General features: G+C 44.0%; 1 protein-coding gene across 9 annotated transcripts in view; it reads right to left on the reverse strand.

Moving 5' to 3' along the window:
* foxp2 (forkhead box P2) overlaps positions 1-25,946 on the reverse strand; it is a 104,419-nt gene that overhangs the window by 24,241 nt on the left and 54,232 nt on the right. For all 9 annotated transcript variants that reach the window (XM_012921757.4, XM_012921761.4, XM_012921756.4 and 6 more), the window contains 6 exon segments: positions 18,758-18,847; positions 9,845-9,982; positions 8,513-8,602; positions 4,790-4,970; positions 3,247-3,532; positions 1,418-1,522 (listed from right to left, as the gene is read on the reverse strand). In XM_012921757.4, the coding sequence (XP_012777211.1) occupies positions 1,418-1,522; positions 3,247-3,532; positions 4,790-4,970; positions 8,513-8,602; positions 9,845-9,982; positions 18,758-18,847 (890 nt within the window).

Consider the following 25,946-nt stretch of genomic DNA (forward strand, 5'->3'; position numbering starts at 1 on the left):
TTATGGTTATGCCATGCTCACTCTAGAGCACTGGTATTGGCATTGACATGTATGCGGCACATTTTCCACAGGGGATTAGCAAACACACTTGTCAGACTATGATTCATTGAACTCCACTGCCGTCAATAATGGGGCCTTTAAGTGATTTTATGCCTTGGCAGTGTGTGAAAATGGAGTCTAATGTACTGCCTCCCTCTGTCTTTGAAAGACAGGTAAACACCATGTTTATTAGTGTCATTTCATTTTACAGATACACCTTTTAGCTTTAATTCACAAGCCGGCATTGAATTAGCAAAGCCTGACCTAAATATGACTGTTTTTTTAAAGCCTTTTGTAACTTTACAGCCACTACAGTAGAAAAATGCATAATTTGGAAAATAAGCCAGAACAATGTCCTGATTTTAAGAGTTTGTGCGAATTCACATGGACATTTACAGCCCATGAAAAACACTCACCAGATCGTTATTTCACAGTTAATTACAAATCTAATTAGAATATTCAAATTAAAGCTTTCCCCTTTCTTTTCTTCTCTGTGTGAGAGCAGGGAGCCGGGGAAAGAGTGAGAGAGAGAGAGGCAGAGGGAGACTCTCACTGAGTGGCAATGTGATAACCTGTAATCGGCAGTGCTGCAAACACCTTCTTCCTTTGATGTCCCCCCACTAACATCCTGGCAACAAAGCCGGCCAATTACAAATGAGCTAATTAACTAAATTGTTGATGGAGCATGAAGAGTCCATTCGCTCTGGCGCCTGCACCATGACAACAGTGAATGGGGGCCTTTGTTGTGGAGGTAAGTGTGCGGCCGTGCGAGTTGCCATTAGCTTTTGACGCTTTTTCACAAACCTATCAGGCCCCTCCACGCCAGGAAGGAAAATTTGTTATGGACCAGAGTTGGTTTGAATCCTGCACTACTAGAGAGAAACCCTGTCAACTAGCTGTCTATAAGGTCAAAATGGGCTCTGTGAAAAGCAGTGATGTTTTCTTTGTTAGGCCCCCACAGAAAGACCAAGCACTGTACTGAAGGCGATCGCTTTCAGAGATTGTTATTTCCATCTTCAGTCATTTTTATGTGTTATTATGGCTCTGTTCTGGGAGCTCCCCACCCTTCCTCACACGCACACATGGAAAGCAAGAGGCAGGAACAAGAAACAGCACTACCTCGAGGGATGTGGGTTGCAAAGCAACTTGCAGAGGGACAGCGACTATATTCAGGCTAAAAATGCTTAAACAGCACACCCTATTTGAGATGTGTGGCATCAGATGATTTGGGCTGGCACTAGGATCAACTGATCAGGGAGGATGGCAGCGAAAACTGACTTTTCAGCTTGCCTGAACTACTGCTACACTCAGTATATTAGTATATATATAATATATGTTATTTCCAGTATTACGTATTTGTATTAGAGCATGTCCTTACTTCAAAAACTGTCCAAAGTCTTCACAGATGTTCTCACAGCCGGGCCACTTGCACACACCGTGACCATACAGGGGGTGAGTCCCTCCACTTTCTTCGTGTAGTGAACTAGAGGCGGGCCCAAAAAAATGAGCAAACAAGAAACGGGAAATAGCAGATTAAAGACACGCTGAAAGAGGTCAGAGCACTAATTCAGCAATTCATGTGATGAATAACCAGGGCTAAATCAGACAGAGAGAAAGCAAGGGATGAATGCAATAACAGCAGCTTTATAAAAAGGAAATTTGGGAACTGGGATGTTGATGGCTAACAGCCATTCAGTTTAAATAATCACTACAGGATAACTATATTAAGATGGCAAAGACTAATGTGTGAGAAATAGGCTGGACTACCATCCCCGATGGAAATCTAGTTTTGTCTCCACTGTAGTCACCATCCCATCTTGTAAAGCCATTATGGGGAGGAGGGGTGGAGGCTTTCAAGTAAACATTAAAAATCCAGACAGCCATATAATTTTCATCAGGAGATTAATACTCTGTGTAACTTATGTTCTTTGAGGACAAGGGGAGCAGGGGTGTTCTGGCGTTTTTCAAATGGCACCCAAATAAGTTACGACCCTTCCTAGACAGCACATCCTATTAAAGATGACAGTTTAACCTTTTAGGCCAGGCGCTAGTGTGTCTGTGTGTGTGTGTGTACGAAAATGTGAATGAGAGTGTGTACAGTCTGTGTCTTAGCGTGTGTTTGTCTGTATATAGGTTACACATGTGCATGCATGTGTGTGGTCGATGGCTACATGCATTCATGCCTGTGTGTCTTAGTGCAGGCAGAGCTCACGCTGCGTTTTACAGAGGGGCTTTCCCCTCATCGATCCATGGCATGTTAGTAAGCAGTGCTCCTGACAATACTCCTTGTTCGATCATTATGAGACACCACACACCCCTCGGGACACAAGCAGATAAAGTCTTTTTTCCTTCCTTTCTTCCTTCTCTTCTTATCCATTCCTTTCCTCTCTCTTTCCCTCTGTCTTCCTTCTAAAGATATCTTTTTCAAGCCTCCTTTTAGTGGTACTGGAGAGATAGCATCTACTTTAAACCAATTACACAGCACTTCCACCTCCAGTGTGAGTCTATACCGAGCATCTACACAGACACACACACACACACACACACACACACACACACATACACACACACACACACACACCGCTACACCCTAAGTCCTTATTATAATATCGCCCAAGAAAAGCCTTTGAATAATGCATGGGCCAGATAGGCAGATATGTGAACAGTCAGTGTTTCGGTGCTGGATGCATTTATAAAAGACGGCATCACAAGGATAAACATCCTGGAAACGCCACTCAAGGCATCACGTATTCTGTTTACATGACAAGCAAGCATGGAAGGTAATTTTCAAAAGAGAAAAAAGAAAGAAAGCACTAAATACTTAATGTACAAGGGGGTTACCTTGTCTTCTCTGCCAGAGACGCTTGTTGTAAGTGCGCCTGGCTGCATGGCGTCGTCTCCCCGCTTTTGATATGTGTGTGCAAGCTAAGTGTGTTCAACTGAACGCATGGTCCCCCGGGAGAACAAGGCTCTTATTTTTTTTTCCTTAAGACACTAATAAACTTTTGAATAAATAAACAAAACGCCCAGCTTTCCCTGAAGTAACGATGGCTTGTTGTTGAGTGCCTTGTTTTGATGTGTTCAATCGTGGCACGGCAACAAACAAGCTCGTGTGAAGAGTACGAGCGCTGTAAACTTTTCATCTTCCCTTGCTTCTTCCTCTGTGATGCATCAAAAAGGTGGCGGATGGCATTTTAGTTGGTTTACCTCTCTCGCTCCCGTTCTCTTTCCCTTTCCCTCTCTCTCCTGTGGTTGAGGGCGGGAGACTGTCCGTTGGCGATGGAATGGTGAGAGATGGGCGGCGATGCTTTGGCGGGATTGGAGGAGGAGGTAGTTGAAGAAGAGTTGTTAGTGGACAGGTCTAAACCGCCGCCGCCACCCACGCCGGTGCCAGTGCCGCTGCTGTGTTTGATGCCGTTGTCCTCCATTCCGTGACCACCGCCTCCGGTAACGTCCTTCCACAACTGCTGGAGCTCTGCGGGGCTCAATCCAGCTAGAGACATCAAGAAGGAGATAGAGAGAGAAATAGATAAGGGAACAGAGAAAGTATACTGAATGAATAAAGTTGCTCAACTTAATACTTAATACAAAAAAAAGGAAAAGAGTCCAAGCTGTTTTATTAGCTCTCACTTGCACATTGTGGTTTTCAGTTTAGGATGCATTGCACTCTGTGTTTACAGGACAAAAGCTTAGCTCTGTATGGATTATTCAACAGCCAGAGAAATTCCATACAGCTGCATGACTGAAGGCCCTGCTCTCAGCAAGGGCAAACTCGAATATGAAATCACAGTTTCCTGTTTATTGAAGCCACGTACAGTCTTCTCTGCACAGTCAAATACTGGTTTTAAGCTGGTTATGAATCACTTGTGTAGCTCTGACGCACAACGACTCGTGTGTGTCCAATGAGTAAAACTACATAAAAAAAGACTGATTATACTGAATATGAGCAAGTTCCACCTAAAAACAACAAGCTTTGTCAACTGCTGCTTTTCAGCTTGGCACAGAATTAAGCAGTTTCCTTTTATTTCCTCCTAACATCTTCCTGCCTGTTGTCTTCGTCTGCGCCATTTTGGTGGTAAACAACAAACATAGGTGTTTACTTGGCTCGGGAGGGGAAAAAACAAAAATGGAGCCTGCTCTCTTCTCCTCGTTCTCTCTCGCTTGTCTTTTTATTCTTCTCTTTTGCCTCTCCTTTGTTCTCAGTAAAAGCAGTAAACAAAAACAACAACAACAACCTCTGAAAGAAGGAGGGGGAGTTGGGGAGTGAGGGAATAGAAACAGAGATGGAAAAACAACAAACAGAGGCAGAGCACAGCTGAGAGAGGAACAGAGGAAGACAGAGAAAGCCATAATCAGATGAGAAAAGAGTGGAAGAGAAAGGAAGAACAGAAGACTAAAAACAATCATGAGGGGAGTTAAGGACAAAGTGAATGGTAGAAGGGCATACCAATGAAGGGATGGCAGACAGACAGACATACTTAAAGATAACGTATGAGAGACACAGCAGCATACCAATTAGAAAAAGACAGACAGGACAGAAAGGCAGATGAGTAGTAGGACAGATGGGCTTGGAGACACTAGACAGCCGGAAGGAACAATAAAACAGAGCCAGACTGTGAAAAGCACTAGTAGACAAAAATACAGGAAGTATGTGACTACTGCTGCAAGTCACGTGCTTAATATCAACGCAACTACCTCCCTGCTCCCTCTTCTTCCCACCACTCCTCCTCCGCTCTCCTCCTCCTCTTACCTGGTGGGGGTAGGGTTTGTCCGGGCAGGGCGGCTTGGCCTGGAGCGGGACCAGGCAGTGTGAGCAGGCCCTGCCGCTGCATGTTGAGCAGGTGCTGCTGCTGTTGGAGCTGCTGCATCTGCAGGAGCTGCTGCTGGAAGACGAGCTGCTGGGCGGCCAGCTGCTGCTGCTGCTGCTGTTGCTATAGAGAGAGAGAGAGAGAGAGAGAGAGAGAGAGAGAGAGGAGGAGGAAGAGGAGAGGAGCAAGAGAGGAGTGAAGAGGAGAGGAGAGGAGGGAAAATTACAGACGAATTAACAACTGAGTGAGCGGGAGAGGACAGAGGAGACGGAGCGCTGTTTGTGCGTGAAGAGTGTGCACTCAGTCGCCTCTGCTGTGACCTTAGCTACACCTCTCTGCTTCTTCTTCTGCTTCTCTACACGCTCTCTCCCTCTCTGTCTGTGCTCACTTAGTCTTTCCTCCTGTTTTTTTTGGGCTGTACCACCTTCTTCTCCTGTCTTTGTGTATGTTCATGTCTTTGAGCACATACACACACACAAACAAAGCTATGCTGATATACCAGCTCTCAAGCCTGTCAGTGTATGTGGCTTGTGATTGTGTATGATACTAAGCCTCTGGTATAATCCCCCCCACCACCACCCCTGATAGTTAATTGTCTCGCCTTCACTGATGGTCTGTTACAGCTTATGTGACCAGAGGGAACTAGCAGAGAGAGATTTAAAGCTGCATGTGAATGCATAGACACAAACACGCACAAACACAAACACACATCCACTGCACTACACCCCCCCTTCCACTCCCTCTCAGCCCTCCTTGTTGGCTCACAGAGTTGTTTATCGCTGGGCCAGACAGGCAATTGCGTAAGCTTTGTGCAAAAAAAGAAGAAAAAAACAAAGACAAAAACAAAAACAACAACAAAATGAAAAACATCAAACTCAGCCACCGCTGCAAAACAACTGAGAAAGGGAGTGAATTTAGAGAGAGACAAAAGCAGTTGGCTCTGAGCTCTGAAACACAGCCGTACTGCAAACACCTATTAGGAAGCAAAAATCTCAGGTAATGATTGGCTGCAAGTGCACATTCACTGAGGCTTAATGGGGTATACTTTTCTGTACTTCCAGTTAGCTGTGCATATGTAATGCTTTAACCACAGAGGCCAGTTTCTGTTGTCACGTTTCTGTATGCTAGTGATGGTGTACCTAGAAAAGTATGGAGACTGAGGGACTGAGAAAGGGAGAGGGGTTGGGTGGGTTTGGGGGATAAAACCTGTGATGCGCTCACTGGAAAACAGGCTGCATAATGGAGTGGTGGCAGGAGGCGGTTTGCCCCCCCCCCCCAAACACCTCTCCTCTGCCTCAAGAGAAATAAGGGAGCAATTTCTATTCCATATTTGATGGCGAGCCTCCTGAAAAACTCTATTCACAAATCCAAACAGAAACAAAGCCGCGGGGAGGTCAGTTGTGACTTCCTGTAAGGGCAGCATAATGGGCTGCTTGAGGAGAGAGAGAGAGGGAGATGAAAAAGAAAGACAGAACGCGTGTGTTTATGTGATACCCATTTTTGAATCAATTTAGCCGTTCCCACAGAATTGCCTGGCCGTGGCTCTAGACCTGGACCGACGCTGTTACGCAAATGTGGCTGGGGCTGTCATGCTCCTCTACTGCTCCATGATATCCAAAGAGAACAAGACAGAGGCATGTCTGTCGACCGGCTGCCTGTCATTGTGATTTATGAGCGATGCACATTGCAACTTCAGAGGTGCTGCATGTGTTTGTGTGCCCGCAGAAACACTTCATTGACGAGGTGGCTGCAGCACCCTTTGACTTGTGTGAGCATGTGTGAATACAGACAAGACATGAAACTGTCTTTAACTGGATCTCCATACTGCATAATGCTAGCAGGAATCAGAGGAGAATAGCCAGCACTGCATGTGTATGCTGTGGGATTACTGTAGTATTATACAGTGGGGCAAAAAAGTATTTAGTCAGCCACCGATTGTGCAAGTTCCCCCACTTAAAATGATGACAGAGGTCAGTAATTTGCACCAGAGGTACACTTCAACTGTGAGAGACAGAATGTGAAAGAAAAATCCATGAATCCACATGGTAGGATTTGTAAAGAATTTATTGGTAAATCAGGGTGGAAAATAAGTATTTGGTCACCTCAAACAAGGAAAATCTCTGGCTCTCACAGACCTGTAACGTCTTCTGTAAGAAGCTTTTCTGTCCCCCACTCGTTACCTGTATGAATGGCACCTGTTTGAACTCATCATCTGTATAAAAGACACCTGTCCACAGCCTCAAACAGTCAGACTCCAAACTCCGCCATGGCCAAGACCAAAGAGCTTTCGAAGGACACCAGGAAAAGTATTGTAGACCTGCACCAGACTGGGAAGAGTGAATCTACAATAGGCAAGCAGCTTGGTGTGAAAAAATCAACTGTGGGAGCAATCATCAGAAAATGGAAGACATACAAGACCACTGATAATCTCCCTCGATCTGGGGCTCCACGCAAGATCTCATCCCGTGGGGTCAAAATGATCATGAGAACGGTGAGCAAAGATCCCAGAACCACACGGGGGGACCTGGTGAATGACCTGCAGAGAGCTGGGACCAAAGTAACAAAGGTCACCATCAGTAACACACTACAACGGCAGGGAATCAAATCCCGCAGTGCCAGACGTGTTCCGCTGCTGAAGCCAGTGCATGTCCAGGCCCGTCTGAAGTTTGCCAGAGAGCACATGGATGATACAGCAGAGGATTGGGAGAATGTCATGTGGTCAGATGAAACCAAAGTAGAACTTTTTGGTAGAAACTCAACTCGTCGTGTTTGGAGGACGAAGAATACTGAGTTGCATCCCAAGAACACCATACCTACTGTGAAGCATGGGGGTGGAAACATCATGCTATGGGGCTGTTTTTCTGACAAGGGGACAGGACGACTGATCCGTGTTAAGGACAGAATGAATGGGGCCATGTATCGTGAGATTTTGAGCCAAAACCTCCTTCCATCAGTGAGAACTTTGAAGATGAAACGAGGCTGGGTCTTCCAACATGACAATGATCCAAAACACACCGCCCGGGCAACAAAGGAGTGGCTCCGTAAGAAGCATTTGAAAGTCCTGGAGTGGCCTAGCCAGTCTCCAGACCTCAACCCCATAGAAAATCTGTGGCGGGAGTTGAAAGTCCGTGTTGCTCGGCGACAGCCCCAAAACATCACTGCTCTCGAGAAGATCTGCATGGAGGAATGGGCCAAAATACCAGCTACTGTGTGTGCAAACCTGGTAAAGACCTATAGTAAACGTTTGACCTCTGTTATTGCCAACAAAGGTTATGTTACAAAGTATTGAGTTGTATTTTTGTTATTGACCAAATACTTATTTTCCACCCTGATTTACCAATAAATTCTTTACAAATCCTACCATGTGGATTCATGGATTTTTCTTTCACATTCTGTCTCTCACAGTTGAAGTGTACCTCTGGTGCAAATTACTGACCTCTGTCATCATTTTAGGTGGGGGAACTTGCACAATCGGTGGCTGACTAAATACTTTTTTGCCCCACTGTACCTCCGGGTTAGCCCGCTTAATTACTTTATTTCTAGAACAACAAAGCTGTCTGTTTTATGGTGCTTATTACTATCTATAGAGAATCTACATGCACACATTCACCATCTTTTCCCCATGAGGCTAAATTACTATGTTATGTCCCCGGGTGTGCACCTACCTCTTTAGCCTGCTTGCCAGGGTGTTGCTGCTGCAGAAGTTGCAGATGAAGCTGTTCCTGTTGTTTCTTATAAAACTCCTGCAGGTGTTGCTGTACATAAACACACAAGCAAATACAAGCAAAAGTAGAAATCCAAAATGAGTTTATGTATTTATCAAAGCAAAGTTAAAAAAAAAAAACCCTGAAATTTTCTGTTACACAAACTTGGTGAGGCTGATCTATTATATCTTTTCAGTGTCAGACTCAGATCTTTGCAGTCTTTCACAATTTATTTCCTATGGAATGTTAATAGTCCCACAGTGCTGCAGGGATAACAATCCATCATATTAACTATGTATTTAGCTGCCAGAAGGTACTGGCTTCCTTTGGAGTGGTTGAAATAAACAAAATAAACTCTCTTAGGATCAAGCTCTGTACTTTAAACTGATTCTATTAACACACATAGTCAAACCGCTATTTAAACTTTCATATCATTTTTTTTCCATGTGGCTGTTTGGCCTAAAAAGAGAAGCCAAAGCAGGCCAGGCCACTGGAATGCTTGATCCAGTTCTATGCAAACTGCTACTGAAATATACACGCTTTAACAGACTATATGCAAGAATCAATTGAGAAATATTTTTAAATACGTAAATCAACAACAGAAGGTAGATGTTGATTTAGTGACTGATGTGTATGGCAGATGATCAAGCTTTCTATCAAATCTTATGTGAAACTAAAAATGTTGAGTCACATTTTAAGACAAATCCCTGTACTTGCACAGTAGAGCGTGAAAGCATGTGACCACATCGAGCTGGGGAACTCTTAATGAAGAAGACTCAGAATGACTGACATTCTTAATTAAACTATTGTCTTTTTCTTAATCAAATCTATGAATGACAAATGCATTTCAACTCTGCCGAGTGCGCTTTCTCAAGTTGATTCCAAATATTACATCACCATCACTTATCGTTCAGCTTCTGCTGCACAGCCCAACTATGCCCTACTCTCACAGTCCCTGATGGATGCTTGTCAGGGAATTGAACCAGCGACACACTAGAGACGGTTAATTAGAGGTGACATGCAGGAGTACGTCAATTTCCGATTCCCCTTGGTAAGCGTGTCAAGGACATGGGGCTGTGGTGAGTTGGCGTAACTGGTGGCTGGGCACACTTATGTGGAGGGGTTGTGTGTGCATTTTTGTGTATGCCTGTACAAACACCAGACTACATTTTTATGTGGATTTAAATGTGTAACTGTATGGATGTGGGCAAACCAGCCTAGGTGATGATGGGGTATGTCACAGCATGAGTGTCACAATGTTCATACGGTGCATGTAGGTTGGAGTGTGTGTACCTGCTGCAGCATTACAGCCTGCTGCTGCTGGAGCAGAGCCTGGAGCTGCTGGGGGGAAAGCACCTGCTGCTGGAGGATCTGCTGCATCTGCTGCGGCGTCATCACCTGGGGACTCATCATGGCCACTGACACTGGAACCTATACATGGACGATGATGGGGAAAAACAAAGAAAACGAAGAGCTGAATAAGTTTTCAGGCATAGTGGCATGGATCTGCTGGAAGTGTGGTAATTGGTGGTTGGAGAGGTAGGGAGAGCAGGCCTCTCATGGCCGTGATGCTTTGCAGCCTAGAGGAGATGCTGAAGGACAGATGGGTGCCGTGCCTTTGTGTTGCTCATCTTATTTTCCTTCCTTTACCCCGCTGGGAAAAGTAAAGGATTTAAATAGACATAGACCTTAATTAGCAGGACCCTTGAACTCCCCCACTTTATCAGCACCGCTATTATGAAACAGCGTGAAAAAATGCACAACTCTAAAGCTGATTGAAACTACGCTGATGAAGTGGACGCATGGCAGGAACAATCAGCATTATGTCATGGGAGTTTGGGGTGTACCTGAAGTATTCTTTTTTAATCTGTTGGAACGGTGTGAAAGCAACTCTTAAGTTCTCATAAAGGCTGCTGGTGTAGTAGGCTACGTAATTTTGAAAAATGCATGCCCTTTTTAGGTAATACTCGCTGCAGTAGAAGAACATCTCCAAAACAAAACCAAGATGCGTACGCTGCTTATGCCACTTTCTTCTGAGGAGACAGTGCGAGCCACTTCTGAGGCAGCAGAACAGTAGAGCGATGATACGTTTCTCTTCAGGCTTTGATTGCATGCACACGTTCTAACAGGGGAGAGTAGGCTTGCAGTGATATTGTGGAATTTCTGCTCCTTGTAGCTGCTTAAATATTGAATGACTTTTGTGTGTGTGTTTGTTTACTCCTCAGTTATGGAAAAAAGAAGCCAACATGAGTGAATGATTTAGTGTTCAGTTCGGTTCAGTAACACAACAGCTCAATGCTTTTTTACTGAATAAGAAGACTAAAGTGGCACATTTCCAACATTTGCAGATACAAATTAGTTTGTTGTTTCTTGAACAAGAATTGTGGCATCCTAGAGCTGAATGGTAAACAGGCAGGCATTTTAGACCTTAACATAATTAAAATATCAACATGTAGTAACACTTTTACTGAACTGCGACACTGCTTAGCATAGAGGTGCCATGACAGTAGCTAGCCTATATGGAGTGTCAAGGGGCCAATAAGACATCCCTGTCCTCATCGCCAGCTAATCAAGCTGGCTTGATTACTTTCCATGTGCGTCTCTCCTCCCTCCCTCTTCCTCTCTCTCTCGTTCTCTCTCTGTCAGGCCTTGACACGTCCTTGTTTAGTTCTCCTCTCCTCAACGCCTACCCCCCACCCCAGGTTTTCCCCCCTCTTTGATTAGCCGAGACATTTGCATGGTCACTACACATTTTTCATTTTAGAAGTCATTATGCATTAGTGGCTCCTGATCGCCCGCCTTGACTAATCCTGATGAACTGAAAATCACAGCTGAAGGTCAACTTCCAGCCGGCCCCGCTGCACATTCATATTCATATTCAAACAAATCCTGCCTCCATTGTTCATTAGGGTCTTAGAGAGAAGGGACTCCATCTAAGGTGGAAGAGATGGAGGAGGAGGAGGAGGAGGATGTTGTTGTGGTACATCTCTTTTCTTCTCTGGACTCCTCGATGCAAGAGTACAAGAGAAAATGCACAAGGTGTGGAACAAAAGCCGTCAAAAATTTGCAAATTAAACAGTCCACGTGTAATTATGCAAATGCTGCGCTTACACCTTCAATGCTATTAACCCTTATAGGTATATTTGCAAGGTAAGTAATTACCCCCGCAGTCACTCCTGTTTTTGTGTTGGATACCATTACAATGGAATGCGTGCAGCCGAGAAACAACACGAGAGATGCACTCATTAAGACTATTAATTGGGTGCTGGCTCAGAGATGTTTAAGTTTACAAAAAAAAGCACAAAGTATGCAGATGCATATATTTTCTGCATGTTATTTCTAACTGTTTTTAGCTTAGAACTGATAAACTATAACCATTCAAAGTCAGGGATTTTAGCAGCAATGAATACAACTAAACAAAACAGAAAAAATCAATAAAAACAGAAAGCAACCAAGTTATGAGATGAGGAAGCTCTCTTTATGCTTTTATTAACTTTTTAGAGACATAATGGGTGATAATCATCTTCATTTCACAGCTCCAAACAAAACAAAAAAAATAAAATAAAGGAAGGGGAACCAAAAAGAGAGAAAAGGCAGAAGGAAGAAAGAAAGGGGAGAAAAGGCACTGGCCCACGTCTATTGTGAAGTGCAGCACAATGCTAATTCCAGCATTTAACTGCATGCTTTTCTGCTTGACGTATCAGAGGCTCCAAGATGAAAGCAGATAAGTAATTGCTCTCCTGGTTCTTATTCTTCACTGACAACCCATAAATTTAATTTTACACACACGTTCATTTACATTTTCGAGTATATGACATGATAATTGCAGAAATATAACACCTCCATTCTGCAGGATACTGCAGGAGGGCTTGATTGACATGAGCGGTGAATTGAAAGGAACAGGAGGCTGAATTGCTTCTCCTTGAAATGATTTTGCCACGAAGGGATAAAATTAATGAGCATTTAGAAGACGCTGGCAGTGGCGTAAACATCCGTGCACCGTGAATAGACTCTCTTTCCTATTGGTCTGTGCCTCTGTTTCTCTGTAATCCAAAAGGATACATTTCCAGTACTGCAGCACCCAAAAAAAAAAAAGGAAAAGAGAAAAATTATTAATGGTATTTATTAAATTGTCTGAAATTAGCTGCAGCTGATGTCGCCACTGGGGACCTTAAAAAACAGAAAAGGTTAGCCTCCTGGTTTTAATAGTGCAAATTTGGATGGAGAGCAGCAAGCTAATGAGTTTTAAAAATGGCATTTGAATGTAACACCAGCTTTATAGACATTTGTAAGAAAAAAAAATGTAGTTAAAAACTGCATATTTTGAAACATTTGAGCTGCTATTTATTTCCGCCCCTCGTTTTAATAAGCATGTGGAGCTACACTGACATGAAGGTGGAGAGGGTAGAGAGTAAAACAAAAGCCATTTAAATTGGCTGATGATGAGAAAACGTTGCTGGGGCCCTCACCAGAACAAGCAGATCATTACAGCACACTTGTCACACCGGCACCCTATATCCAGCCTCTCCAACACCCTGTGAAAGGTCAAGCTCTTCCACAGAGAGCTCAGGTATCTCTTCCTGAGATGGCTCGCACGGTTGTCTATCCTGACCAATGGACACTTCCAGACATTACACCCACTGTGCGGCACTTTATCTGTGAGATACGTTTTTTTACGAACAAACTCAAATGAGCTAAAGCAGAGATAAAATGTATCAGAGTTCTAGCTCGAACAATTAGTCTAGCAGAAGGGAATTCCTATTATTTGATTTTATTCCATCATACTTAGCACTAATAAGCAAGCAGGGGGGTAGGGGGTGGGGGGCAGTGAATAAATGGCAGTCAGAAACACTGAGGGGGTTGGAACATGTGGCTGTTATCAACGACATAAGTTGCTGTAGTACTGAACGGGGAACTGTGTGGAGCTTCAGACACGGCGGAGATAAAGGCAATGAGAAATGGAAGGGTCCTAGTCGGTAATTATTGTGGATCCTTGGCAGGAGAGTCACTGCTAATTAAGCCACAAGATTCATTTTACACATGAAAAAGAAAAAAAAACGATTAAGAAATCTAGAGAGAAAAGAGACAAACCTCTCTACATGTAGCCTCCCTACATTTCCTTATTTCATCTCAATCTCCTAAGCATCCCAGGGGGGGCACGGGCCACAACGCCGAGCAGACCTCCACCGTAGTTTGTGGACTTCTGACCTCTCAACTCCATTTCAGTTGACACTGCTCATTTACTAGCCAATTACTGCCAAATGTGGCTGGGCGATTATTGATAGCTGGGACTCTCCACCAGAGGACCACCAAGGCGACAGGGCGAGCTGGTGTGGCTTGCACCTGACTGAGAAGTTTGCAAGAGGCCTGATTGTGTTTCCTATGCAAAATAACACACGCATACATAAGAGTGATTACGCTCAAATGCATGACGTGTGTTCAGCTTAGGGAGATCAATACTGTAGATTGTCAGGACTGAAGCTAAGTAGATTACTGAATGTTTTCCTAAATCAATTTCCATAGCAGTTTGGCAGCAGTGCATGGGAAGTGCAATTTATCATAACATAAAGACCCATCATGTAAAAGCCTCTAATAAAAAAGCCCAAGGAGATTGGAACGGGCTTAGCACAATTTCCATATTGATTTATCTCTACAGGAAAGAAAGTCACTGATTAAGCGTCTTGAATGTAGTGTAGCTGTGCGACTTTGTGCACATTGTTTGTGTCACTATCAGTACAAATTGTCACACCTTTATCATTAAACTGGCACAATTCACTCTCGACTGATGCCTCCCTGCAGGTGCACACAGTTCAAGAGTAAATGGGAGCGACAGAAAGCGCGAGCGGGAGGGAATTATAAAAGAAAGTGCAGAGAGAGGAGAGAACTGTAATAGAAAGAAAGTGAGAGAGCACAAGTGAGAGCAGGTGGATGTGGGGTGCGTGTGTGTGTGTGTGTGTCGGGGGTGGGGGGGTTACTTTCCTCTGATGTTGCAGGTAATATGGCCTCCACTGGATCAGCCTCTTCATCAGTGACACACAGTAAATTACAAGTGCTTCAAGCAGCTCAGTGAATTATAGTTCATCACTTGGAAAGGCTTTCCCCCTCACCACCAGGGCCCGGGCGTATCAGATCTGCCGGTTAGGATCCAATTAACACCCTGGCCAGAATCATCTGATTGCATGTGTAAGGGCTGGTATAACTCGTTTATTGCACCCATGTATCTTCTGTCACAAGGTAAATTTGTTGCTGCTACATCAAAGGTCTGAGCTACTTTTTTTTTTTTTATCCCTCCCTCTCACTTTCTCTTGATCCCCCAAACTCAGCTACCTCGCCTTGGGGTAGCATTTCAACTTCTTTTGCATCACAATGATGAACCTGCTCTGTCCTCGCAATTTAGCAATCTTGTCCTGTAGGTGTTGTAAATGCAGGGGGAGGAAAAAAAAGAAGTAGGGAAGGAGGGAGATGAGGGTGGGGGGGAATCTTGTTTTCTGGTTACAAAAGCAGTAACCAAGGGTGTTTGACTTAAAATGTGCTGACGTTTTTCCCCCCTCTTTCTCTCTCAGAGTCAACAGAAGTTTTTCTCATGAATAACATAATACCCCCCCAACACTCTTTTTTCCCTTCTTCTCTGTGATAATTTTTCTCTATTTTCAGATCCAACCAGAGGGGATGCAGAGGAAAGATATATTCATAAATGTAAATGTGAAGTAGCATCCTTTAGCCACGCAGACTGGAGTTGGCTAACTTATGCTTAAGCCTGGCGTCACAGCCCTTTTCCCTGCATCTGTGTGTGTGTGCGTGTGTTCCGGATGAAAGCCAATAAGCAGATGAGTGCTGCTATTGAGATGATATTGGTTCAGTAGTGAAATGTGTGGACCTGACCTTTAAAAAGTGTGACACTTCCTAGGATGGCCCAGTGCCCGCAGCCGGTGTGACTGGCCTGGGCAGGAAGCTGCAAATTTACAGAAAACACGGCTAAACCAACATCTCTGCCGATCCATAAACCAACCATAAAACCTTAAATATTTTCATTCATAGCTGAGCTTTGCACAGATGGAGCTGAGGTTATTAGTCTTGTAGAAAAAGTAGTCACAGCTCGATGGCATGAAAGGTGACACAGCAGCAGTTGCAACACTTGCTCAGGGCGAGCTCTCAGATTTTGCATGATTTAGAACTGGACGTTAAGTAGCAGGAGGTGGGGTCGGGGCGGGTGGATGCCATCCAACACAGTCACTTGCAAGGGTTTGGGGTCATTCTGGCTATTTTACACGTGGCTCCTGAAGCAATCATGATAGGAGTGAGGAGTTTATTTGAGATGTCTGGTGGATGGTGAGCCAAAACCTGCACCCAGCAGGTGTTACACTAACAGAGCTCTGCTCTGTTTCTTATCGATAATGATCAATAGGGCCGCTAACAAACACGTTCTGAACAAAGTCATTTCGGGCAATGTAAAACTTTAAGCAACTGTCGCTGTGCTTGTGTTTGTGCAGGCTGTGCGTAGATGCATGGTGCGAGCGAAACAACTGTCAGATTCATAGGCCTCTGTAATCCTCTCCGCCTCTCCTTGTCCGCGTTTCTTTATTTGTATTCCAAATGTCAGTGTATAAATGCCTTTCAGAGAGGGGGGGGGGGGGCTGGTATTGGCATAGAGAAGAGGAGAGCGAGGGGAGACAGGAGCAGAGACGAGAGGGTGTTGTGTGCCTTAGGAGAGCCGTGTAAGCAGAGGCAGGGGATTTACAGGAAGAAATAGGTGTTTATTGAGTGCTCCCGTGGGCTTACTGTGTAATAATAGACCTGTCACATTACGCAAATGTGGAAAAGCAGCTTGTGTGAGTGTGTTTTTGTGTGTGTGTGTGTTTTTGGGGCTGTTTTATTATTATTATTATTTATTTTTTCACCCGTACATGTGAATTTGTGTGCATGTGAACGCTAGAGCTGCTTGCCTCCGCATCATCAACTTCTGAGAAGCAGCGACAAGCAAGCGGATAGAATTAGTCAGGCGAGAGCCTTTAGCCGCTAATACGAGTAATTAAAACTGCAAGCCGAGGCACTTAGATGCTTGTGTACTAAATAATTTACATGCCGTGATCTATGGATCATTTCTCGCTCTTAAATACCAAAGATGGAGAACAAGAAGCAGAGGATTTATCAGTATCTCTGCCATAAGCAGGATGTCATGGTAATATTAATCCTTTTCCCACTTTCTGCTGTGCTAATCATACAAGGGGATCAATCCGCGTGATTCCTCTAGTGGAAAACATGTAGCTTGATTGCCAGTGACTCTTATCTAGCAGTGAAGCTAATAAAATATTGCGCTGCAGCACCCACTGCGGCCTCATAATCCAGGTAAATAATGCAGCTTTATTGAGTAAACTCCCTCAAGACAAGAACACAAAAAAATGTGGCATGAGACGAGAGACAATAAAAAAAGCAAAACAAAAAAAAAAAAGCATTTTAATCAAGTAAGAGTTTCTACCGCTTTATACTGATATTTGCACAAAGGAGTAATACAGTTAAAATGTCATTTGAAATGAGTGGATTCAAGCAAAAGCACATCCACCGCTGGAAAAAAGAAAAAAAAGAGAAAACAATCTGGGGCCAGAATGCACTGAGCCCTGTTTGTGCATCACTGGGTGAGCTGGCAGCAGCGCCTCTCCTGTGACAGTCTGCTGAATGGAAACTTTTTGGAACAAAGAGGTGAGGATGTTAATAAAAGCTGGATCAACAAATAGATTAGCTGGGAGCCGAGGACAGGCCGATCGGCAGGGCCCTCTGATCCATATTGATTCATATCGTCAACGAGTCAAGAATGGAGTAAGCAAATGTAAATATTCAATATTTACCATCTGCTGGTGTTATTAGAGGCAGGGGCTTGGACGTGGGCTGACGGTTACGATGCACCCACACAACTCTCTCGTTCAATATTGTTCTTCATGCTATGTACTGTACTTGGTGACTGTGCAGGCATTTGCAGATCAGATTCCCATTTCTTTCAATTTACTCAGTTTGGCATACATTTACTCAAACGGAGAAATCCAACAATAAGCTTTTTCTTGATGAACCCCCTTTGCCACAGCTAAATATAGAAATATATAGTAGAATAAATAAACATGCCACTGCAAGAGAATATACTGATAATATTAATGCTTTTGATGAGCCCCAGTCAAATTATTTCAAGGAAGGGAAGACTTAGTCCTTGCCAACCTTATCTCTCAGCCAGTACGTAATTAGGCACACAGGGGTGTGACTCCAATTGAAGGTGTCGCCATTGTTAGACTCTGTGAAAATATCAACGGGTGAGGTTAACGCCAATTTCCCTGTTATTAATGAAATGCACAGAGCTCCTAATGAGGTAAACCATTGCTCCTTGATAGTACTTATTAGCCGAGTGGAGGGCATAAACTCCCACACTTCAATTTCAAACGGCTAAAAATAAATTAAATTTAAAAAAAAAAAATCCTCTAATAAAAACACAGAGCAGATGTCAAGGGGCCTTACATAATTTCAAGCAGAAACGGTCTAGTTGACTGAATGAAACAAGTTGCTGGTGTGAGAAAAGTGTTAAGAGTAGGAAGACGGAGGACTGAAAGGACTGTTAATGTATATATGTGCGAGTGTGGCGTCAGCGCGAAACTGCGCACGCGTGTGTGTGTGTGTGTGTGTGTGCGCATCTGTGTACAAGAGTGACCTTTTTCAAAATCACTGGCATCAGATATAGACAGCTCTACAAATCAATAAGGTAAATTAGCGTTGAAAAGTGGAAATGAGAGGAAGTTAAAATTAGCTGTCTGTGTAACCCACTATCCAGGCTGACGTGGCTTTCAAATAATAACTAGCCTCTGAATTTTCTTGTGTCAACAGCATTATGGATCCAGTGTAGAAAAGCCAATTTGTCATTGTACCACATAACCTTGGGATATACTTGTGGTGTATTTGTACAGTTTCATGCATCACATACTCGAAAACAGGCAAATGGCCTACAGATGAAACAATGCTCCTTGAGATCTGCCTCTGTTGTGTTTCTCTCGCGTCTGTGTGACGCTTCAGCTTCCCGGGGACCCGCTTGTCCAGACTTTAAGATTCCAATGACGGGCCCAAGGATTGCGTTGGCAAATCAAACACACTTTGTGCAACAGAGGAAATCTTCTTTTCGGGGGAGCATGTATTATGGATGGACTTAAGAGATTAGACAGGGAGCTGCTTTACCTGCAGTGGACGCTGCTTGTCCTGACTCTTTGGAGATTTCAGGCCACTGCCTGGCTGCTGCAAGAGTAATTGCCTCGCTGCTTGTAGAGCCTGGGAAGAAAAAAACACAAGACAAAAGACAGTGTTAAAAAAAGAGAAAGAAATAGAGAGAGAGAGAGAAAGAAAGAAAGGTGCAGAGGAAAATAAACTATTAGATTTCCTAAAGCTGACAGTAGAGATAATTCAAATTTTCGCAGATGAAAACAGTCATCTCTGAGCGAAAGGCCTGTCAAATATCACCTCTTTCATTGTGACGTGGTTAACACTATGATATGTTTTAGTAACAATTCACAGAGCTGTGAGCAAGGATAAATACAGTTTGTCTAAAGCAACCCTGAAGAAGAGGGTGGGGAAGAGGGTGAGGCGGTGGGCAGGAGAAAAAAAAAGGCAGAGTAGAATTGACCTGTCTAGTGTGTGCTCAACTGAAATACCCACTTCTCTCTGCAAATTACTACCACATTTGCATATTCATAATATCAATTTGAAGTAGAGGCAGCACCATGTGAAGTGTCCCTGGGAGCTGTAATTAAAGTTGACAAAATCAACATCAGATTACATTTAGAGTGAATTAACTAGCAGCCCAGGTTTTACACTATGCATTAAGGGTGCTTATGCGCAGCGGATGGGTGATAGATAGAAAGATGAATAGATCGGTAGAGGACGAGAGGCCTTTCCCTGCCTGATGAAATTAGTTCGCAGCTGTTTACACATGACATGAAAAATTAGAAAAATCCTATTTGTAAATTGCGAAATTTGTCATCAACACCCTTTGATGTGTTTGCCATACATCGATATGATAGGAATCAGAGAGACTGCTGGGATATGGCGTAATTTATTTCTCTAGGGTTTGATGGGATTACAGACACCCACCCCCCGCCTGCTTGTGTGCGCTGAATGCGTGCGACGAGCAAGCACCAGCTTCACAGGTAACGGCGGCAGCTGGGCTAGCAGCTTCACTCAAATTCTTCAAGAGCAGATGGATGAAAGAGCCTGGCAGAAAAGAACATTGTGCACAGCTGCTGCTACTACTGCTGCTGCTCCACACAAGCATGTACCTTGTATTGTTCAGGCCCATGAGCATCAAGTGGGAGTGGAGAGAGGGAGGGGGGGGCACATGCACACAAAACAACAACTTCACAGGTGTTTGGCTTTTTTGATGAAAAAAGAAGGGGACGAGGAGGAGGAGAAGCAAGAAATGGGGTGGGGGGGGGGGGGGGGGGGGAGTAAAACTCAGATGGAGAGTGACACTTCCTCAGGAATCAGGGATGCTCATTTTATTTTCCAGCGCTTGCCAGTATCCATGACAACAGCTGCCTTGACAGGGCGTGCATATGGTGCAGCTCTGCCAGCTGGTGGGAACAATGTTTGAACTAGTACATTGAGATCCTGAGCAAACAGGAGGAGGAGGCAGGAGAGAGAGAGGAAAAAAAAAGTTGCCCCATCTTAACCCCTTTGGGAATGCAGACAACCCCCTCGATCAATTATGAAAAGACAGAACTGGAGGGGGGGGGGGGGATTGTAAAGGTGGAGGTGGTGGTGGTGGTGGTGTGGGGGTTCTGTCTGGCTGCTCAGGAGGAGCCAGGCTTTCTGGACTGAAGTAAACAAACACATTACACTGGCACTGGGTCCTAACTGCATTGATCTGTCTCCTTGGTAAGATGAGCCTAGTTGCCATTGCTTTGTGTGTGTGTATGTGTGTGTGCATGTGTGCATGTGACATCTGTAAACTGAGCCTTGGCCTTTCTTAGGAACACACACTAAAATACACATTAACACCTGCAGCATGCAGGCACAGACAGCCACATAAAGTTTTGTTGACAAACTGGATGTGAAATCAAACACTGCTTGACTCTCTTTTTCCTGAAAGACAACACAAATTCTCTGAATGCAGCCAATCACATCGCTAATTAAAAACACAGGGCCTAATTAATCTCGCCATGATTGGTGAATCAAAGTAATTATCAGGCTTATTGAGTCCTGCACACAGTAGTTAGAGGGAAGGCTGCTTGATGAGTGCAGCTCAAGGTATCTGTCAGGGGGAAATGTTTATCTGTGTGCGAATCAATAATGACTCGCTGTGTTATACCCAAAGTCAAGAGAGCCACTCAATATATTTCACACGGTCACGAGTACAAAGACAGAGATGTTTTTAACTGCGCTTCCAATATCCACGCCGAGTAAATACCGAGGGAGGTGCAGGCGTGAGAGGTGACGCATGGGGGTGAAGCGGAGAGATCAACTACACCAGGCTTATTAGAAAAGAAGTCTGCTCAGACTGCATAAAGAGTCCCTCTCCAAACATAACACAGACCTTATCAACACCGGCCAAACTTTTCCAGAGTGGTTTGTCATGTCTCAAACTGTCTGTCACCTCTTCCGTGGAAGTGGGGTTAGCTATTTTTCAGAGAGCCTGTGATGGTGTGGAAGGCAAGGGAGGAATAAAAGTCCCGTCCCCTCACTTTCGTCGGCTCTGAGTATTCTGCCATTACAGTAAAAAGCACCAATTTGTGCCACCCACTTCCCACTCCACAGAGATGGTAAAGCTGAAGCCCATCTCAAAGCACGAAAAAGCACCAAATGCCAAGGAAAGTCATCAAAAGTTTGCTGAAGAGCTGCTGGAGCGGACAAAAACACAGACGAGTACAGACGCACCGTCTATTTAACCTGGGTTGCTATGCACAAAAAAATGACATCCCCAGTCTATTAATGCACACATTGTATAAACAGCACAATGTGACACATTCTTCAGAATGAGAGCGCTAGCCAGACAGAGAGGGAGAGAGAGCCAGGGCCTGCTATATAAATAACAAGGCACTCAGAGGCATATTTGATGTTGATATCCATCACTGAGGTTGGAAAAAAAATAAGGAGGAGGGAAAATAACACAGAGCAACCGAGACCGCGACACGGGGATCCTTATGAAAATAAGATTCAGCCCAAATGGATCTGGTGTAATTGGTTTCAGATAGTGAGGTCAGGAGAAAGGCGATACAGGCAACTATTATGCGAAATGAACAGAGAAACAAGAATGTTTACACAGGCATTCCTCTTCTACATTAATAGGCATGCAGAGATCACCGGCGAGGAAGAAAAGGAGAGAGTGAGAAGGGGCTGACAGAAGGAAGGCGAGAGAGAGAAAACTGAAAATAAAAAACCTCATCCATTCACCCCTCACCTACAACTACCCCCCCAGTCTCCTAGCTCTATACAGAACTACAGTTCTATACAGAACTGGGTAATAAGCTACAGCCATCATAGCACACCTTTGTAAGGAGCATGCAAAGATCTTAAACAAGCATGAAATACATTAGGAGGCCCTGTAATACTGGGCCAAACCATTACAAATCTCCAGATTGCTTATTGCATGTGGTGGTGGGAGAAGGGTGGGGAGTGGGAACAAAAAAAAAAAGTCATCCACTAAGAATGCCACTTTTTCAAATCCACCTGGAGACTGCACAATACGCAGCCATGACATTGGAATTGGATATATTTGAAGGGCTGTGACATTGTGTTTGGACAGTGTAGATCACTTCCTGGCTCCAGTCACATAGGGAGTTGTTGTTATTAGGGGGATATAGCCAATATTGGAATGATGACACAGGGATGAAATAAGCTAGCCTCAACAGGTACTTATTTACAGCGCCCAAGCCTTGACAGGATGTTTGCATGTTCCAGACAGTAGCTGTAAATAGTTGTTGATCAGTACGGAACAGGATTGCATCATAATAACACAGCCTTTCTGTGGTGTGCGGAACAGATGTTATGTGCGTATGCATGTGTGTGTATGTGTGTGTGTGTTGTAGGGAGTAAAAGGGCTGCTGTTCAACACTCGACTGTCGGCCAGAACAACTCCAGTCACGCTGACAGCTTTGACAACTCTCACACATACACTCTTGATGCATACGCACACACAGTACTGCACCAGCAGGCTTATCTATCTGCTTTCAGGGAACACATACACAAGAGCGAGGTGGGGGTGGGGTGGGGGTGTTTGTGGGGAGGGTGTGTGTGTGCAGAAAAAGAAAAAGTATGACTCTTTATCAAGCTAGAGGGAGTCACATGCCATGGAAAACAAGGCACAAACAGTTTAAGCTGAACAAACAAACATGGCTGATTGGACTGAGGCAGCTGGCCCGCTGGCAGGGAAGATATGCGCTGACACTCCATACCAAAATATTTACACCCTATCTCCTTATATAAGTGGATTCAGGGCAGATGGATGGATGGATATGGATTTGGAGGGGCTGGCTGGAGAGGATAGACAAATGAGAGGAGAAGGGAAACAGGATAAGATGTCCCATACAATGTTTGAATGCAAAAGTGGGGCCCGGAGTTTGTGAAAACAAGCAAAGTGCGACCAGAGAACAGCACAGGGTTTCCATGCAAGAACAGGCATAGCTTTGAGATTACAGAAACCCTTTTGAAGTTGAAGCTGAATTAAACTGAGCGCGAGTTTATTCAGGCGGGCCACAAAATCAAGCTCAGCTGCAGTCCTGGAAGCTCATCGTAATGCAGGAGCTGCTGAAGATCCCATCAGCTAATTCAAGTGCTATCCCCACATCAATTAATGGATCAGCTGATACTGTTTCCAGCATACAGTTGTTCCACATCTGCAAGCCACTTTGCAATCCACTTCCCTTTCATTTCAGCATGTCCGTTGTCACTGATGCCAGCTCTGCTCTGCTACTTACCACCTGTCTTTTCTTGCATGTTCATTTAGTGGCAAAGAGGGCCCAGAACAGACACAAAGAGGTTCTTTTGACCACAGAAGCTATGGCCGATAAATCAAAGCAAAGGCAACAAGGCAACAAAATTCCACAAGCAAGGGTGAGAACACTGTGAAACTTTCTCTACCACATTAATGCATTTGGTATCAATTTTAAGCCTGGTGTGTGTAAGATCACAGTACACAGATGCTGCTGATACCACTCGCCTTAAGTAACTCAGTCACAGGAGTTGAAAGGCTCTCTTCATAAAAGGTCAGGATTGATGACAGTGCCTCGGTGCATCAACCATAGCTCCAGATTCTGTTCTCTTATCACCTCCACAAAAAGCCCAAACAGAGCAAAACACACAGCTGGTTTTAGTCAACTCCGCCTGGTTGAGTGGTTGGATAGAAACTAAAAAATGATGACTTCTTTTGACTGCAGATAGCAGCATGCAGAGTTAATGGAGGTGTTTGGATCTGCAAGCTGCATTTTTAAAAAGTTATAGAAACCTATGGGTGAAATCTTAGAAAGAAAGAGTAGAGAAAAGGGGAAGAATGGAGAAAGTATGAATTTGGAAAGTATGTAGGAGTAATGAGCATTTTAATGTATGAGCCAATAAATCAACAGTCTGAAGTGAAAAAGGGACCGGGAGAGAGAAAGGGAGGGAGAGGTCCATGGAGAATCTGCTTGGGCCTCAGGACAGAGGTAAAGCTATCCAGCAGAACAATGGGCTTCTGTGTCCCACTCTGCTACCTCTATCTCAATATTTTCAGCAACTTCAGCTTCCTCTGTCTATATACAGCGATATTTAGCCGAAAATAGAAATTAGATCGGTTTGTTGTGTTACTTATGTCTAAAACTTATATTGACTGCTTGTACTGTTCATTTCCTTATCGCCTATTTGCTGCACTTTGAATTCAAGTCAAACTCCTTTCTCTCTCGCCTCCCTCCGCCTGCTCATATCACATTGTTCATTTCTTCTTCTCATCTTTTCTTTCTCCGCCCTCTCTCACCTCTTGTTTATTGATTCTCTAGATTAAGAATTCTTAGGATAGAGGATTGTAACACACAAGCATCAAATTATTTTTGGGTGTGCTTATTTGCCTTTCCCTTGCATCTATTTGGCCTGTGTCTGTAGACAATTATGCCTACCCAGCCCCAGACTCAGGTGCTAATAATGAAGGACAAATAGAATCGTATGTGTAAACTTCTCCCACTGATGAAAATTTATATTAACTTTCTACCACAGTAAACAGAGCTGCATAGCTACACCGTCCCGGGAGGATTGACGAGATGAATTTGCTCGCTCCTACCCCAGGAAGAAGGCTCGCACTGGAGCGACGAGCGCGAACGGTAGGAGGGGCGCGGGGGTGTCTAAAGCTCCATTGTGTAACCTCACGCTTATTTTTCCACCAACAAAGACAAAACGCGGGTCTGTTTTGCCCATCACAGATAAAGTGTGCGTGTTTATGGCTGAAAGTTGAAGAGTGCATATGCACCGATGTGTCTGCTGAGACACTCTGAGGCCCGTGCCAGCAATAACAAGAGAGCACAGCCTGCTGTCGCTCACTGCAACCACTAACAGTCGCTAACATCCTACCTCCTGCTGGTGTCACTGTAGATATTCTGTGCAAGTACAATGGTGTATCTGTTCTAGCAAAGGACGGCAGTAGTTTTTCTACTTTCAGGCTATAGATCTTTTTTTTTTTTTACCTGAACCACAAAAGTAATCACAATAAGCATAGCTGCTCCTCGACTTTATAATTTCTTACTTTTTCCAAATCATATAGAGATAATAACTGCTTCTATCCATTGTCTCAGTGCACCTCTTCCATGCTTCATCACCATTGAAACACAATTTACCCACACAATGTACCTGCTTTCCTTGTGCTGTTTCTCAGCCGGTGGCTTGTCTTTAGTGTGACCTGTGCTGTACAACTCCATTTAGATAAGATGACAGCAGGACCATTCAGCAAAGGTCTTTATCTACTGCTGTTCCAAGGGAAGTCCTTTAGAGCCTGACAACAGCAAACCTCCACAATACACTATCACAAAGAGCAAGAAAAATAGAGACGGACACAGAGAGGAGAAACTGGGAACGTATTTGTGTGAGTTGAGCAAGACAGAGGTGTGTGTGTTTGAAAATGACACAATTTGTGTGAGGTCAAATCTTCTCTTTGCAAAAGCAAGCCTGGAATTAGCTATAGCTTTTATTCTCTGTTTCTCCCACCGCATTAACATTGCAAAACACCATGTTCATATGCTGCCATAGAAAGGTCAGGAACAAATTAGAGCTCACAGCCAATCAATAAAAAGTTGTTCTGAGTGACCCTTTTTATTTTGTGAAGAAACATTTCAATTGGTCTCTTCCAGGATGGCAATGTCTCTATACAAGGGATCACTTAGAGGTTTGGGAAGAATGAAAATAATATGAATCATAT

Source organism: Maylandia zebra, linkage group LG17 (assembly GCF_041146795.1).
Source record: "Maylandia zebra isolate NMK-2024a linkage group LG17, Mzebra_GT3a, whole genome shotgun sequence".
Taxonomy (NCBI): domain Eukaryota; kingdom Metazoa; phylum Chordata; class Actinopteri; order Cichliformes; family Cichlidae; genus Maylandia; species Maylandia zebra.